General features: G+C 40.3%; 1 protein-coding gene across 6 annotated transcripts in view; it reads left to right on the top strand.

Annotated features, from left to right (window-relative positions):
• eps8a (epidermal growth factor receptor pathway substrate 8a) overlaps positions 1–12,428 on the top strand; it is a 50,491-nt gene that overhangs the window by 19,135 nt on the left and 18,928 nt on the right. For all 6 annotated transcript variants that reach the window (XM_041977541.1, XM_041977540.1, XM_041977545.1 and 3 more), the window contains 10 exons: positions 2,920–2,987; positions 4,284–4,445; positions 4,525–4,674; positions 7,166–7,248; positions 7,323–7,459; positions 8,324–8,385; positions 8,595–8,721; positions 9,565–9,653; positions 9,736–9,810; positions 9,912–10,060. In XM_041977541.1, the coding sequence (XP_041833475.1) occupies positions 2,920–2,987; positions 4,284–4,445; positions 4,525–4,674; positions 7,166–7,248; positions 7,323–7,459; positions 8,324–8,385; positions 8,595–8,721; positions 9,565–9,653; positions 9,736–9,810; positions 9,912–10,060 (1,102 nt within the window). The remainder of the gene's footprint in view (positions 1–2,919; positions 2,988–4,283; positions 4,446–4,524; positions 4,675–7,165; positions 7,249–7,322; positions 7,460–8,323; positions 8,386–8,594; positions 8,722–9,564; positions 9,654–9,735; positions 9,811–9,911; positions 10,061–12,428) is intronic.

Below are 12,428 nucleotides of genomic sequence, written 5' to 3'. Positions count from 1 at the left end.
GTTTCAAATGTCAGATTCAATAGTGAGAATTAAAGTAAGAAATGAAGTAGTAAATATAAACTAGTTTATAAAGATGATGATGGTTAATTTGTTTGAACCAGAATCACCTCCCATCCAGGTCAGCAGCTGCAGGTCCAAAGAACCACGAGCAGATCTCTGAGCCAGTCAGATGTTTCTAAAAACAATCTTTTATTTCACTAATAATGGTCCTGATGATCCAGTTCAGTCATTAATTCCCAGTAATCAGATTACTGGAATAATCAGATCTGACTGATCTGAAATGTGATATTCTAAACATCGTGGACTACATTTTCTTGTCCATTATCGGATTTCTGTCACGGGCTTGGCATTATCTCCTAATGCAGGAGCCTACGGTCTTATCGTTACCGAATAATGCGCGAACTTCTGGTCTTAGCGTTAGCTGCTAATGCAGGAGCCCGTAATCTTATCATTAGCTGCTAATGTGAGAGCTTCCGGTCTTAGCGTTTGCTGCTAATGTGAGAGCTTCTGGTCTTAGCGTTAGCTGCTAATGTGAGAGCTTCCTTTTTAGTGTTAGCAGGAGCCCATAATTCTATCATTAGCTGCTAATGCAAGAGCTTCTGGTCTTAGTGTTAGCTGCTAATGTGAGAGCTTCCTGTCTTAGCATTAGCTGCTAATGCAGAAGCTCGAAATCTTATCATCAGGTGCTAATGCGCAAGCTTCTGGTCTTAGCGTTAGCTGCTAATGCCTGAGCTTCTGGTCTTAGCGTTAGCTGCTAATGCCCGAGCTTCTGGTCTTAGCGTTAGCTACTAATGTGAGAGTTTCCGGTCTTAGTGTTAACTGCTAATGCAAGAGCTCCTGGTCTTAGCGTTAGCTGCTAATGTGCGAGCTTCTGGTCTTAGCGTTAGCTGCTAATGTGCGAGCTTCCAGTCTTAGCGTTAGCTGCTAATGTGAGACCTTCCGGTCTCAGCGTTATCTGCTAATGTGAGAGCTTCCGGTCTTAGCGTTAGCTGCTAATGTGAGAGCTTCCTTTTTGGTGTTAGCTGCTAATGCAGGAGCCCATAATCCTATCATTAGCTGCTAATGCAAGAGCTTCTGGTCTTAGTGTTAGCTGCTAATGTGAGAGCTTCCGGTCTTAGCGTTAACTGCTAATGCAGGAGCTCGAAATCTTATCATCAGCTGCTAATGTGAGAGCTTCCGGTCTTAGCGTTAGCTGATAATGTGAGAGCTTCCTTTTTGGTGTTAGCTGCTAATGTGTGAGCTAATAAGCTGCTAAACAGACTACAGACTACAGTGTAAAGACTACTTAGACCAGATGGAAGATGACAGGGTGGACAGCAGGAAAGATGATGGAAAGTTTTTTTAAAATCATTTCCAAAGAGACAAATAATTTTTTAGGAAATGACGTCTCAGTCTGGTTTTGCTTGGCATCATGTCTCTGAACTGGTTTCTCTGCATCTGATTGGCTTTTGGGTCGTGTGCTGGAGAAGTTCTGGGTTAAATGAGGTGACCCAGTTTCTGAAGTCACCGCTAACCTTCAGTGTCCACCGGGTTTTTTGTGCGCTGCATTCTAGCTGTGTCACGGTTTTGTTCCGTGAGATCATGAAATCACAGGAGAAAAGGAGAATCTTGTGATTCTTCACTTCCAGGATAAATGTCTCGAACAATATTTTGAAAGAAGTTCATATGGATCTAGATTTATTTTATAAACAGGGAAATATCAGATTAAATCAAACCTGGAATGATGTACTTGAGGAAAATTATGACAATTTGGAAGAAAGTTTTAAGTTTTGTTTTATTTATTAATTTTTTTGTTTTAAAAGAAACCAGAATGAATAATTCCTCCAGCTGGTTCTGGAGGAGAAATGAAGGCTGTTTCTGTCCATGATTGTGTTACAATGAGCAGATTTAAAGTTCAGCAATCTGTTCAGATCAGCTGGTTCAATCTGCAGCTGGAGAGAAGTGGAAACAGCTGTGTGTGTGTGTGTGTGTGTGTGTGTGTGTGTGTGTGTGTGTGTGTGTGTGTGTGTGTGTGTGTGTGTGTGTGTGTGTGTGTGTTAAAATGCATGTTCCTTAAATGTTTCAAGAAATTTTTTTCTGTTTCTTGTGCTTTTAGATTTGTACAGTTTGCAGTTGTGAAAAGTTGCAGTGTTTGTTTCCTGCAAAGTGAAGTACATTTAATCTATAGTAAAAAAAATGTTCCACTAAAATCAGTCAGAAAAACAGAAGCTCAAATTGTTGATAAAGGGTGAAAAATGAAGATGGAGAAACCAGATGTTACAGACTTTATTACAGACGGAGGGTTATTGACCACATCTGAGCCAGTTTTCAGTCAGGTGACGGGAAGATTTACCTTCATCTGTGCGGACTGATAACACCTGCTTCCTCTGGAGAACAATCCAGAGCAAAGCAGCTGCAGACAGCAGATACTGAACCAAATTCATCTGTCAGAGCAGACTGGTTCTGACCCAAGGATGACTTGAGGCCAGCTAACTTTTCATTTACAGCCGGGTTAGCAAAATTTCTTAATTGATTTGAAAACATTAATAATTAATGAATCCAATATTAATTTATGAAACTCTGAGATCGTTTTATTATGTTTCCTTGTGACTCTGTGGTGACTTACTGATGCACGGCAAGATCAAGGTCTCCCACATTAGCACGCTAACGCTATGACCGTGAGCTCATACGTTAGCAGCGTTAGTTATTTTGCTTTGTTTGACCATGCTTTGTTCACAGGAACAATATTTCTCCAGAATAGTTCACACAGCAGCAGGTTTTAATTAACAAATTGATAAAAATCAGTATTTCTGGGGGGTTTCCATACGTCTTTCTGTTTTGCTTCACTCTGGATCAGAGCAAACTTCACATCCTGGATGGAGAAGTTCCACCTAAAATCAGAATAAAAAGAGCTGATGGTGTTTTCTTCTCTTTCATCAGAGCAAAGGAAACATTTCACCAGAACCAGCATCAACAGCCTGACGGACACGTCCCAGTACCATGTGGAGGTGAGTCCCATCCACAGCTGAGACCGGAGATCCTTCTGATGCTCCGGCATGGAGGAAACCAAGTGAAGAAGAGTTTCTTCATCACCATCTCTGACTCCAGCTGAGAGTTGTAATGTGGCTCTCAGATGATGTTGGTCCAGTTTCTATTGTGGCTGGATTCTCCAGATCACTTGTTCACGTGAGAATTGCAACATTGCGCGATAGTTGGTGCACTTATGGGCTTAAAGAAAAAAATAAACCAGCAAAAGCTTCTTTAGCCAGTCTGACCAGGTCTCACGCGCTTGCTCTTTATTCCTTTATAGTAGAGATGTGTGGTGTTGTACAAAATTATGTGATTTTCCACCTCCAAGATAAACATCTCGTCGTCCACGATGTCAGGCATCACTTGAGACGCTCTCACCTGACGGCTTTGTGCCCATGCCGGCGGTTATGGTGTAATGTTGATGTTTAAGAGTGAAATTCAATCCAAAGTCTGCACAGCGTTATGTTTTTAATTGACTGTTTCCACTTCGCTTTTCATCGACTGACATCCTGCCTGAACGATCTGCTCTAGCTTGACACGGTCTTCAAGCAGTAAGCGGCAACAATGGGGCGGCCGTAGTTTAGCGCCACACTGCTTCAGGTGTGCTCCAGAAACGATGCGGGTGCGCCTGGTGGAAGCACTGTCATTGGCTAGAGGTGCCGCGATCAGCTGTGAAGTGGAAAAACAACCTCTCTGCAGCGCTTCCACATTCAGTGGAACAGAGGGGTTAAAATCCAGAGAGCCATTTTTCTCTCAGCCCAGCTACATAAAACTTGTTTAGAGCTGCAAATGTTATGAGACCTTTTGGAAAAAAGACAACTTGTAACTTTTAAGAAATATCTACTATAGGAATAGTATATTCGTATATTTTTGAAGAACCGCATTTATATTTCTGTTTTTATGTTTTAAAATGGAGAAAAAATTAAACTTTTGGATGTAGATATTTGTGGAAAATGATGTTTAAAGAAAAAAAAAAAACAAAGACCTAATGACTTGAAAAAAAAAAAAAAAATGAAAAGATTACTGGTACTTTTAGTGTCATTATGTTGTGGAAATTCAATGCAATTATTCCATGAAAAATGAAAAATTGCTTAATAAATAATACACTACATATATTATTATATCTGTGTTTAAAAACATTAGTTAGTTCTTTAGTATTTTTAGTGTGTATTGTGAGCCGTTGTGGACGGTCCAGGCGCTTGCGGCTCTGAAGCTGCAGGTTGCAGACCCCTGCTCTACCTGGAACTAACCCGAAGAACCGGTTTTCTGACCAGCACCTCACCACGTTCCTGCTGGACCGCAAAGACGGGATGATTACGGTGGACGATGGCGTCCGACGTCTGCGCCTGCTGGATGCCAAAGGGAAGGTGTGGACTCAGGAGATGCTGCTGCAGGTGGAGGAGAAGACTATCAGCCTCATCGACCTGGAGACCAAGGTAAGTCCAGATACTGGATGTTAGGGTTGACTTGGCTCTGACTTGGGTTTCAAGTGGTCCTGACCCGTCTGTCTTTCAGAACGAGCTGGAGAACTTCCCGGTTGGGACGATCCAGCACTGCCAGGCGGTGATGAATGCCTGCAGCTACGACTCCATCCTGGCTCTGGTCTGTAAAGAGCCAGGTCAGAGTAAACCAGACCTGCACCTGTTCCAGTGTGACAACATCAAGGTAGACTGGTTCCAATGACACCACACAGAAAACAGCTTTTTTTATATTAATGCAAAGGTTCTGATTATCCGGTTTAGTGAAACTTTTGTCCCAGATCATCGTTTCAGTTGAAAGCTGCTCTACATGTTGCTCATATTCACATATTTGCATGTTTACGTGTAAACAAAACATTATATTTGATGGGAATGTTTTTGTTTGATAGCGTTTTAACAAAAGTTGTAAAAACTGTTGAAATTTTTCTCCTACAGAACAGTTTTTAGAATAGAATATACTTTGTTTAAGGTGCTCAGCCAGTACAGTGTGCAAGAAACAAGATTATATAGCCATAATAAAAACACGGATTACCATTAAGGTGATCTACGGAAGTTTTCCAGGCATTTCTATCCTGTCCAGGAGGTTTACAATCCAGCCACTAAATGTAGTTTTATTCAGAGACTCTATCTGGTAAATCCACAATGATCCATGATAACAGCATTATTTATCACATTTCACCATAAAAACATCACCATCACTACTATGTTGCCAAGAGACCTCTATTTAGACCTGGACATGATGATGAAGCCACTTCCTGTCAGACTTTCCACCAATCAGAGAGCTTAGATTGACGGTAACGTGTGTCCCAATCCGCACACTTCTATACTTCGAACACTACATTTAAGTGCTTAGTGCGCTGACACAGAAATTTCAGTAAAAACTCGGTGCACTGAAAGTACCCGGATGCTGCCCTAAACTCGGCCAACAATCTAGTGCGAAACGATGGACACTACACGCACTAAACAGACGCCATCTTGGTGACGTAGCGGAAGGGGAGGGACTTTCAACCAGTTTTTCAGAGCTTGCAGACACCGACTCAGCGGTACCGATGCAGGCGGAGGCTGTTTTCTACTGTTGTAAGTATGAAGTTATTTGATCATAATTCTAATATAAACTGCAGCATGCTTCTTATCTCTTCTATCCCTGATGACAGTTATGGATCTGATCATTTGTTGGAGGCTGCAGTAGAGTTAGCAACGTAAATGTTAGCAGTTTTATAGCCGATTTCGTGGATCTAGATGGGCTATAAGTGTTAAAAATTATTAATGCTATAGGTTCCGTATGTTTATTCATGATGAATCTCCAGATTAAGCACTGCGGGGTCTCTGGCGTAAACGAAATGGTCCTTGATCTGAAAACTGATTAGGAAACACCGCTGGTTAGAGAACCGGCCCGTTTCCATGGTAACGCTGACTAAGCCGTAGCTGATTGTACATCACTTTAGATAAGCGTCTGCAAAATACCCATAAAGTACATAATAATGTTTGCTTTTATATAAACTGCCATTCTGTGTTCACCGTAGGTCACTGTGGCATCAAACCACCGAGCCAGCAGTGGCACTGAGGCATTTACCACCTGCGGGCTAGGACGCTGCTGTGGAGAAGAGGAGGCGTAAAGAGAGAAATGATTTAATAAAAATTTTAAATAAAATGTTTTCTGCATCCCTGTTTTAGCGTCTTCATTACTGCATTTCATATTTTAAATGATGGTTTCTAGTAAAATCGGTTTCCTGGTGCAGACGTGAACGGTGTCAGTGTAAACACCAAAGAAAACACGTGTATAATGTAACGTACTTTAATTCAGTTAAGATATCTTTGCTTATTTAAAAGCTGTTTTATTAGTGTTTTACACTTTATACTGACAGGTATGAGGGAGACATGCAAAGACACATGAACGTGTGCTGATGGTTTCTATTGTTATCTACTGAGATAGATTAATACAGTGGAGGCCACGGTTCTTTGTTTCACTAATGAGGCCTTTTAAAAGGCATTTAATAGCATAAAAGTATGATGACATGCAAACACGTATGTTAACCTGATTTTGGATTTCGTTAGAACTTGGACGGATTGTCCTATAAAAATTATATTAACGGAGTGGCGCTGCTATTAGGCAGCATGTAGGAAGGTCATATACCTGAAAATAAATAAGCATACATGTGCAGCATGAGGAGGATCCTGCGTTGGATGTTTACAGGTGGGGTTAAGTAAGGAGTAAACAAAGTAAAATCAAGAGTTGGAAATTCATTCTGTAAATTAAGGCAGCAGAAGAATCACCGTCAAAAGCTGGTACGTCACTACCGGTAAGTGCAAAACGTTAGTGCTCAATTTGGATCAGCGCTTACCCACGATAGTGTCACTACGAAGGGTAGTGCTTAGTGCGCACTGCACACTACCTTCCAGTGCACTCATGTAAGTGCGCGGTTTGAGACACACTCATAGTTTCGTACAGGAGAAAAATCTGATTTTAAAAAAACAACCTGAAAGGTCAAAGTATTTCATTGGGCTTAAATCGGAGCCCTGAGGCGCTCCACACCTGGTGGACCATGATGTCATCCAGACACCTGCTAATGGATCGATTATTAAACCTGGAAATGTCCAGCCTCTTAGTTTTTGGTGTTTTCTGTTAGGTTTGTGTTTTTGTCAAGTTAATGAAATTAAAGGCACGGTGTTTCCATTAGGCGACTCTGATCCACGCTGACATTGAGAGTGCCATCATCGATGCCAAAGGAGGAAGAGTGAAGAAACGTCCAGAGGCTCTGAAGTAAGAACGCTTTCTCCGATGCTTCACTTAGTGCTTCCTCACCCTGGCAGCTGATTGGCTGATCGTGTCTGCAGGATGATCCTGAAGAGTGACGGCATGATCCCGCCTCCCCCCACAGCCCCTGCCCCTGAACCGCCCACATTGGATGATCAGGTGGATCTTAAGGACCGAGCGACAGCCTTGTCAGTCTGGGCCAATGAGCAGCAAGACTGTGAGTAACGTCACAGACGGGGTGGGCTATGGAGTGGCTGGGATCACTGGTTGTGGATGTTTGAAGCCAGCTGGTGGCCAGAGAGTGAAACACTCCTTCCTGTTGTTCCAAGTTTGATTAAAACTGATTAATTTGAACTGTTTGTCTGGTTTCTGCTGAAATGTGATTTGTTTTTTTTTATTTAGAGGGTGAAGACGTTTTTAATGACCCTTAAACAAAAATGTTTGCATGTTGTTTTACCTCTCAGCGCCTGTTGCCACAAATTCATGTTAAACTTCTTCTGGTGTTCAAATATAGACAAAAAACAGATGAAAAATCTGTTTTCACTTTGATACCAGGAAAACATCTGAAATAAAAATAGTTAATTTAACACTGGTCCTGGGATCACAGTGTTCTTATCAGTTTTCTGGTTTTAAAACAATTAAATGGTCATTTTTAATGGGAAAATCGATCCAATTTCTTTTCTTTGACACTAAACAGAAACGACAACAAAAAGGAAAATAATAAACAAAAATAAAATCTATATTTCTATATAATTAATTTCCTCTAGGTCCACTCAGAGCTTCCGTACAGACGTTTCCTTTAGTGATAAATTAAATCAAAATGAATTATATTAAACTTTACAAACTTGCTGGAAACCAACTGAAATTAAAGATAATTTAACAAATGATCTCTTTTGTTAGAAAGTGACTGAAGTTAAGTTTCAGCAGAAATAATCCAATAAAAAGCAGAATCTGGCTTCACAGCTGCAGCTCGTATGAGGGTTCAGATCATTTCTTCCTCATCCAGACGTTTGACTTCCTGTTGTCTGGTTCCTCGGTTTCTGATGTCGAGACTTTTGAGTGTTTCTGGTTTGTGTTGCAGACGAGCGGCAGTTCTTGCAGGACAACGTGGACGTGACGGCAGCGCAAGTGGACCGAGACGTGGTGAGTGACAGCTGATCTCAGAACAGCTGGTTGTTGATCCTGTTCACCACACAATAGAGGAGAGATTTAAGCTGATTGAGCGGCGCAGTTTGATTTAAACATAATCAGAGTTTGGAGGCTTTGGAGGAAAATCTGCTTACGTAAAGAACTGGACTCTGCTCTGTTAGTTCATGTTTAATCATTTAGAATGACTGTTGATGATTTTGCAGCAAATCCTGAACCACATCCTGGACGACATCGAGTTCTTTGTCACCAAACTTCAAAAAGCTGCCGAGGCGTTTAACGAGCTCTCCAAGAGGAAGAAAGCCAAGAAAGGCAAGAAGAAAGGACCAGGAGGTGGGCAGCATCTCCATCTTTACTGCTGCACGAATACAGAAGAACAACAGAGACAAAAATTACTACGTTAAATTAATAAAAATTAGAAAAATTAAAAATAACTAAGAGATTGATTCAAATTATGCTTAAAATAATGTGTGAAAAATTCCTAAAAGGAAAGTCCACAAAGAAACTTTTAAATTTATTTCCTTTTCCTTCACACACGTAAACTATATGAATACATCAATAAAGAAATAAATAAAATATTTTTTGAGAATTAATCTACATATTTATGTATTTACACAATTAATTAATTTAATTTAATTTAGATTTTTTTTTGTTTTTGGAAAATGGCAAAAAATAAATAAAAATCAGAGCAATAAACAATAAATATATGATAAAAGAAAAAATATGAAAACTGAATTGGAAAAGCAGCAGAGAGAAATAAAAGGACAAATGTGCGTAATTTGAACAATTCTAAATAAATATATTTTTAAAAATACTAAACCAGGCAGCCTGATAGAGAAGTAAAAATTATTTTAACATGTCAATGAATAAATATGAAACGAATATGAAACTAAATCAAATTTCTCTTAGCATTTTTCATATTGATTATTTTATATTCAACCTTTTCTGAATAGGAATAGGAATAATGGCTACAATGTAAAGTACTTTGACTTATTATTGTGTCATTTCTACCATTCCATACATTACTTCCATTCATGTTTCTGTTTGTCTGGGATCAACTTCCTGTTTGTTTTTATTAAATTCAATCAGTTTTTTCTTGACTGAGCTCATCTTCATCATCACCATCTTCTTTTTGTGTGCTCCTGGTTAAAGTTTGTTGTGGTTTGTGTCCACCAGAGGGTGTCCTGACTCTGAGATCCAAACCTCCCAGTGAGGACGAGTTTATCGACTGTCTGCAGAAGTTTAAGTTCGCCTTCAACCAACTGGTACCTGCAAATCTATCAGACGTTCAGGTTTCTGCTGCTGAGCCAGGAAAAATCTGCTCACAGTGTTTGTTCTGACCCACAGGGGAAACTGAAGGACCAGATCCAGAACCCAAGTGCTGTGGATCTGGTTCACTTCCTGTTTACTCCTCTCCGGATGGTGAGTCCACTGAGGAAACCTTTGGATGGAGAACATCAAATCTGCAGAGAAGAACATTTTTGGTGACAAAGTTCTAATCAGATCTTCTCCTGTTTCTCCAGGTGATCCAAGCATCCGGCAGTCCGGATCTGGCTCGGAGCGTTGTGGTTCCTCTGCTCACCAGAGATGCCATCGACTTCCTCCACGCCGCAGGGACGGCGGAGGAGCGCCACACGTGGGTGACGCTGGGAGATGGATGGACCAAAAGCAGGTAACAAGAAGAGACCACGTTCCGTTCTCATGTTCTCATCCTGTTCTTTTTTTTTTTTTTCTGTTCTTGATTTGCTCCAGTCACGTTCTCATCCTGTTAGATCTGCATCATGTTCTCATCATGTTGGATCTTTATCATGTTCTCATCATGTTGGATCTGCATCATGTTCTCATCATGTTGGATCTTCATCATGTTCTCATCATGTTGGATCTGCATCATGTTCTCATCATGTTGGATCTTCATCGTGTTCTCATCATGTTGGATCTTCATCGTGTTCTCATCATGTTGGATCTGCATCATGTTCTCATGTTGGATCTTCATCGTGTTCTCATCATGTTGGATCTGCATCATGTTCTCATCATGTTGGATCTTCATCATGTTCTCATCATGTTGGATCTGCATCATGTTCTCATCATGTTAGATCTTCATCATGTTCTCATCATGTTGGATCTTCATCATGTTCTCATCATGTTGGATCTTCATCATGTTCTCATCATGTTGGATCTGCATCATGTTCTCATCATGTTAGATCTGCATCATGTTCTCATCATGTTGGATCTGCATCATGTTCTCATCATGTTGGATCTGCATCATGTTCTGATCATGTTGGATCTTCATCATGTTCTCATCATGTTGGATCTGCATCATGTTCTCATCATGTTGGATCTGCATCATGTTCTCATCATGTTGGATCTTCATCGTGTTCTCATCATGTTGGATCTTCATCGTGTTCTCATCATGTTGGATCTGCATCATGTTCTCATCCTGTTAGATCTGCATCATGTTCTCATCATGTTAGATCTGCATCATGTTCTCATCATGTTAGATCTGCATCATGTTCTCATCATGTTAGATCTGCATCATGTTCTCATCATGTTGGATCTGCATCATGTTCTCATCATGTTGGATCTTCATCATGTTCTCATCATGTTAGATCTGCATCATGTTCTCATCATGTTGGATCTGCATCATGTTCTCATCATGTTGGATCTTCATCATGTTCTCATCATGTTGGATCTGCATCATGTTCTCATCATGTTGGATCTTCATCATGTTCTCATCATGTTGGATCTGCATCATGTTCTCATCATGTTGGATCTTCATCATGTTCTCATCATGTTGGATCTTCATCGTGTTCTCATCATGTTGGATCTGCATCATGTTCTCATGTTGGATCTTCATCATGTTCTCATCATGTTGGATCTTCATCATGTTCTCATCATGTTGGATCTTCATCGTGTTCTCATCATGTTGGATCTTCATCATGTTCTCATCATGTTGGATCTGCATCATGTTCTCATCATGTTGGATCTTCATCATGTTCTCATCATGTTGGATCTTCATCGTGTTCTCATCATGTTGGATCTGCATCATGTTCTCATGTTGGATCTTCATCATGTTCTCATCATGTTGGATCTTCATCGTGTTCTCATCATGTTGGATCTGCATCATGTTCTCATGTTGGATCTTCATCATGTTCTCATCATGTTGGATCTTCATCGTGTTCTCATCATGTTGGATCTGCATCATGTTCTCATGTTGGATCTTCATCATGTTCTCATCATGTTGGATCTTCATCGTGTTCTCATCATGTTGGATCTTCATCATGTTCTCATCATGTTGGATCTTCATCATGTTCTCATCATGTTGGATCTGCATCATGTTCTCATCATGTTAGATCTGCATCATGTTCTCATCATGTTGGATCTGCATCATGTTCTCATCATGTTGGATCTGCATCATGTTCTGATCATGTTGGATCTTCATCATGTTCTCATCATGTTGGATCTGCATCATGTTCTCATCATGTTGGATCTGCATCATGTTCTCATCATGTTGGATCTTCATCGTGTTCTCATCATGTTGGATCTTCATCGTGTTCTCATCATGTTGGATCTGCATCATGTTCTCATCCTGTTAGATCTGCATCATGTTCTCATCATGTTAGATCTGCATCATGTTCTCATCATGTTAGATCTGCATCATGTTCTCATCATGTTAGATCTGCATCATGTTCTCATCATGTTAGATCTGCATCATGTTCTCATCATGTTGGATCTTCATCATGTTCTCATCATGTTAGATCTGCATCATGTTCTCATCATGTTGGATCTGCATCATGTTCTCATCATGTTGGATCTTCATCATGTTCTCATCATGTTGGATCTGCATCATGTTCTCATCATGTTGGATCTTCATCATGTTCTCATCATGTTGGATCTTCATCATGTTCTCATCATGTTGGATCTGCATCATGTTCTCATCATGTTGGATCTTCATCATGTTCTCATCATGTTGGATCTTCATCGTGTTCTCATCATGTTGGATCTGCATCATGTTCTCATGTTGGATCTTCATCATGTTCTCA

This window comes from Melanotaenia boesemani, chromosome 23, assembly GCF_017639745.1.
Source record: "Melanotaenia boesemani isolate fMelBoe1 chromosome 23, fMelBoe1.pri, whole genome shotgun sequence".
NCBI classification, from domain to species: domain Eukaryota; kingdom Metazoa; phylum Chordata; class Actinopteri; order Atheriniformes; family Melanotaeniidae; genus Melanotaenia; species Melanotaenia boesemani.
Note: the sequence above shows the minus strand (reverse complement) of the source record. Positions and strands in the feature narration are given on the sequence as shown.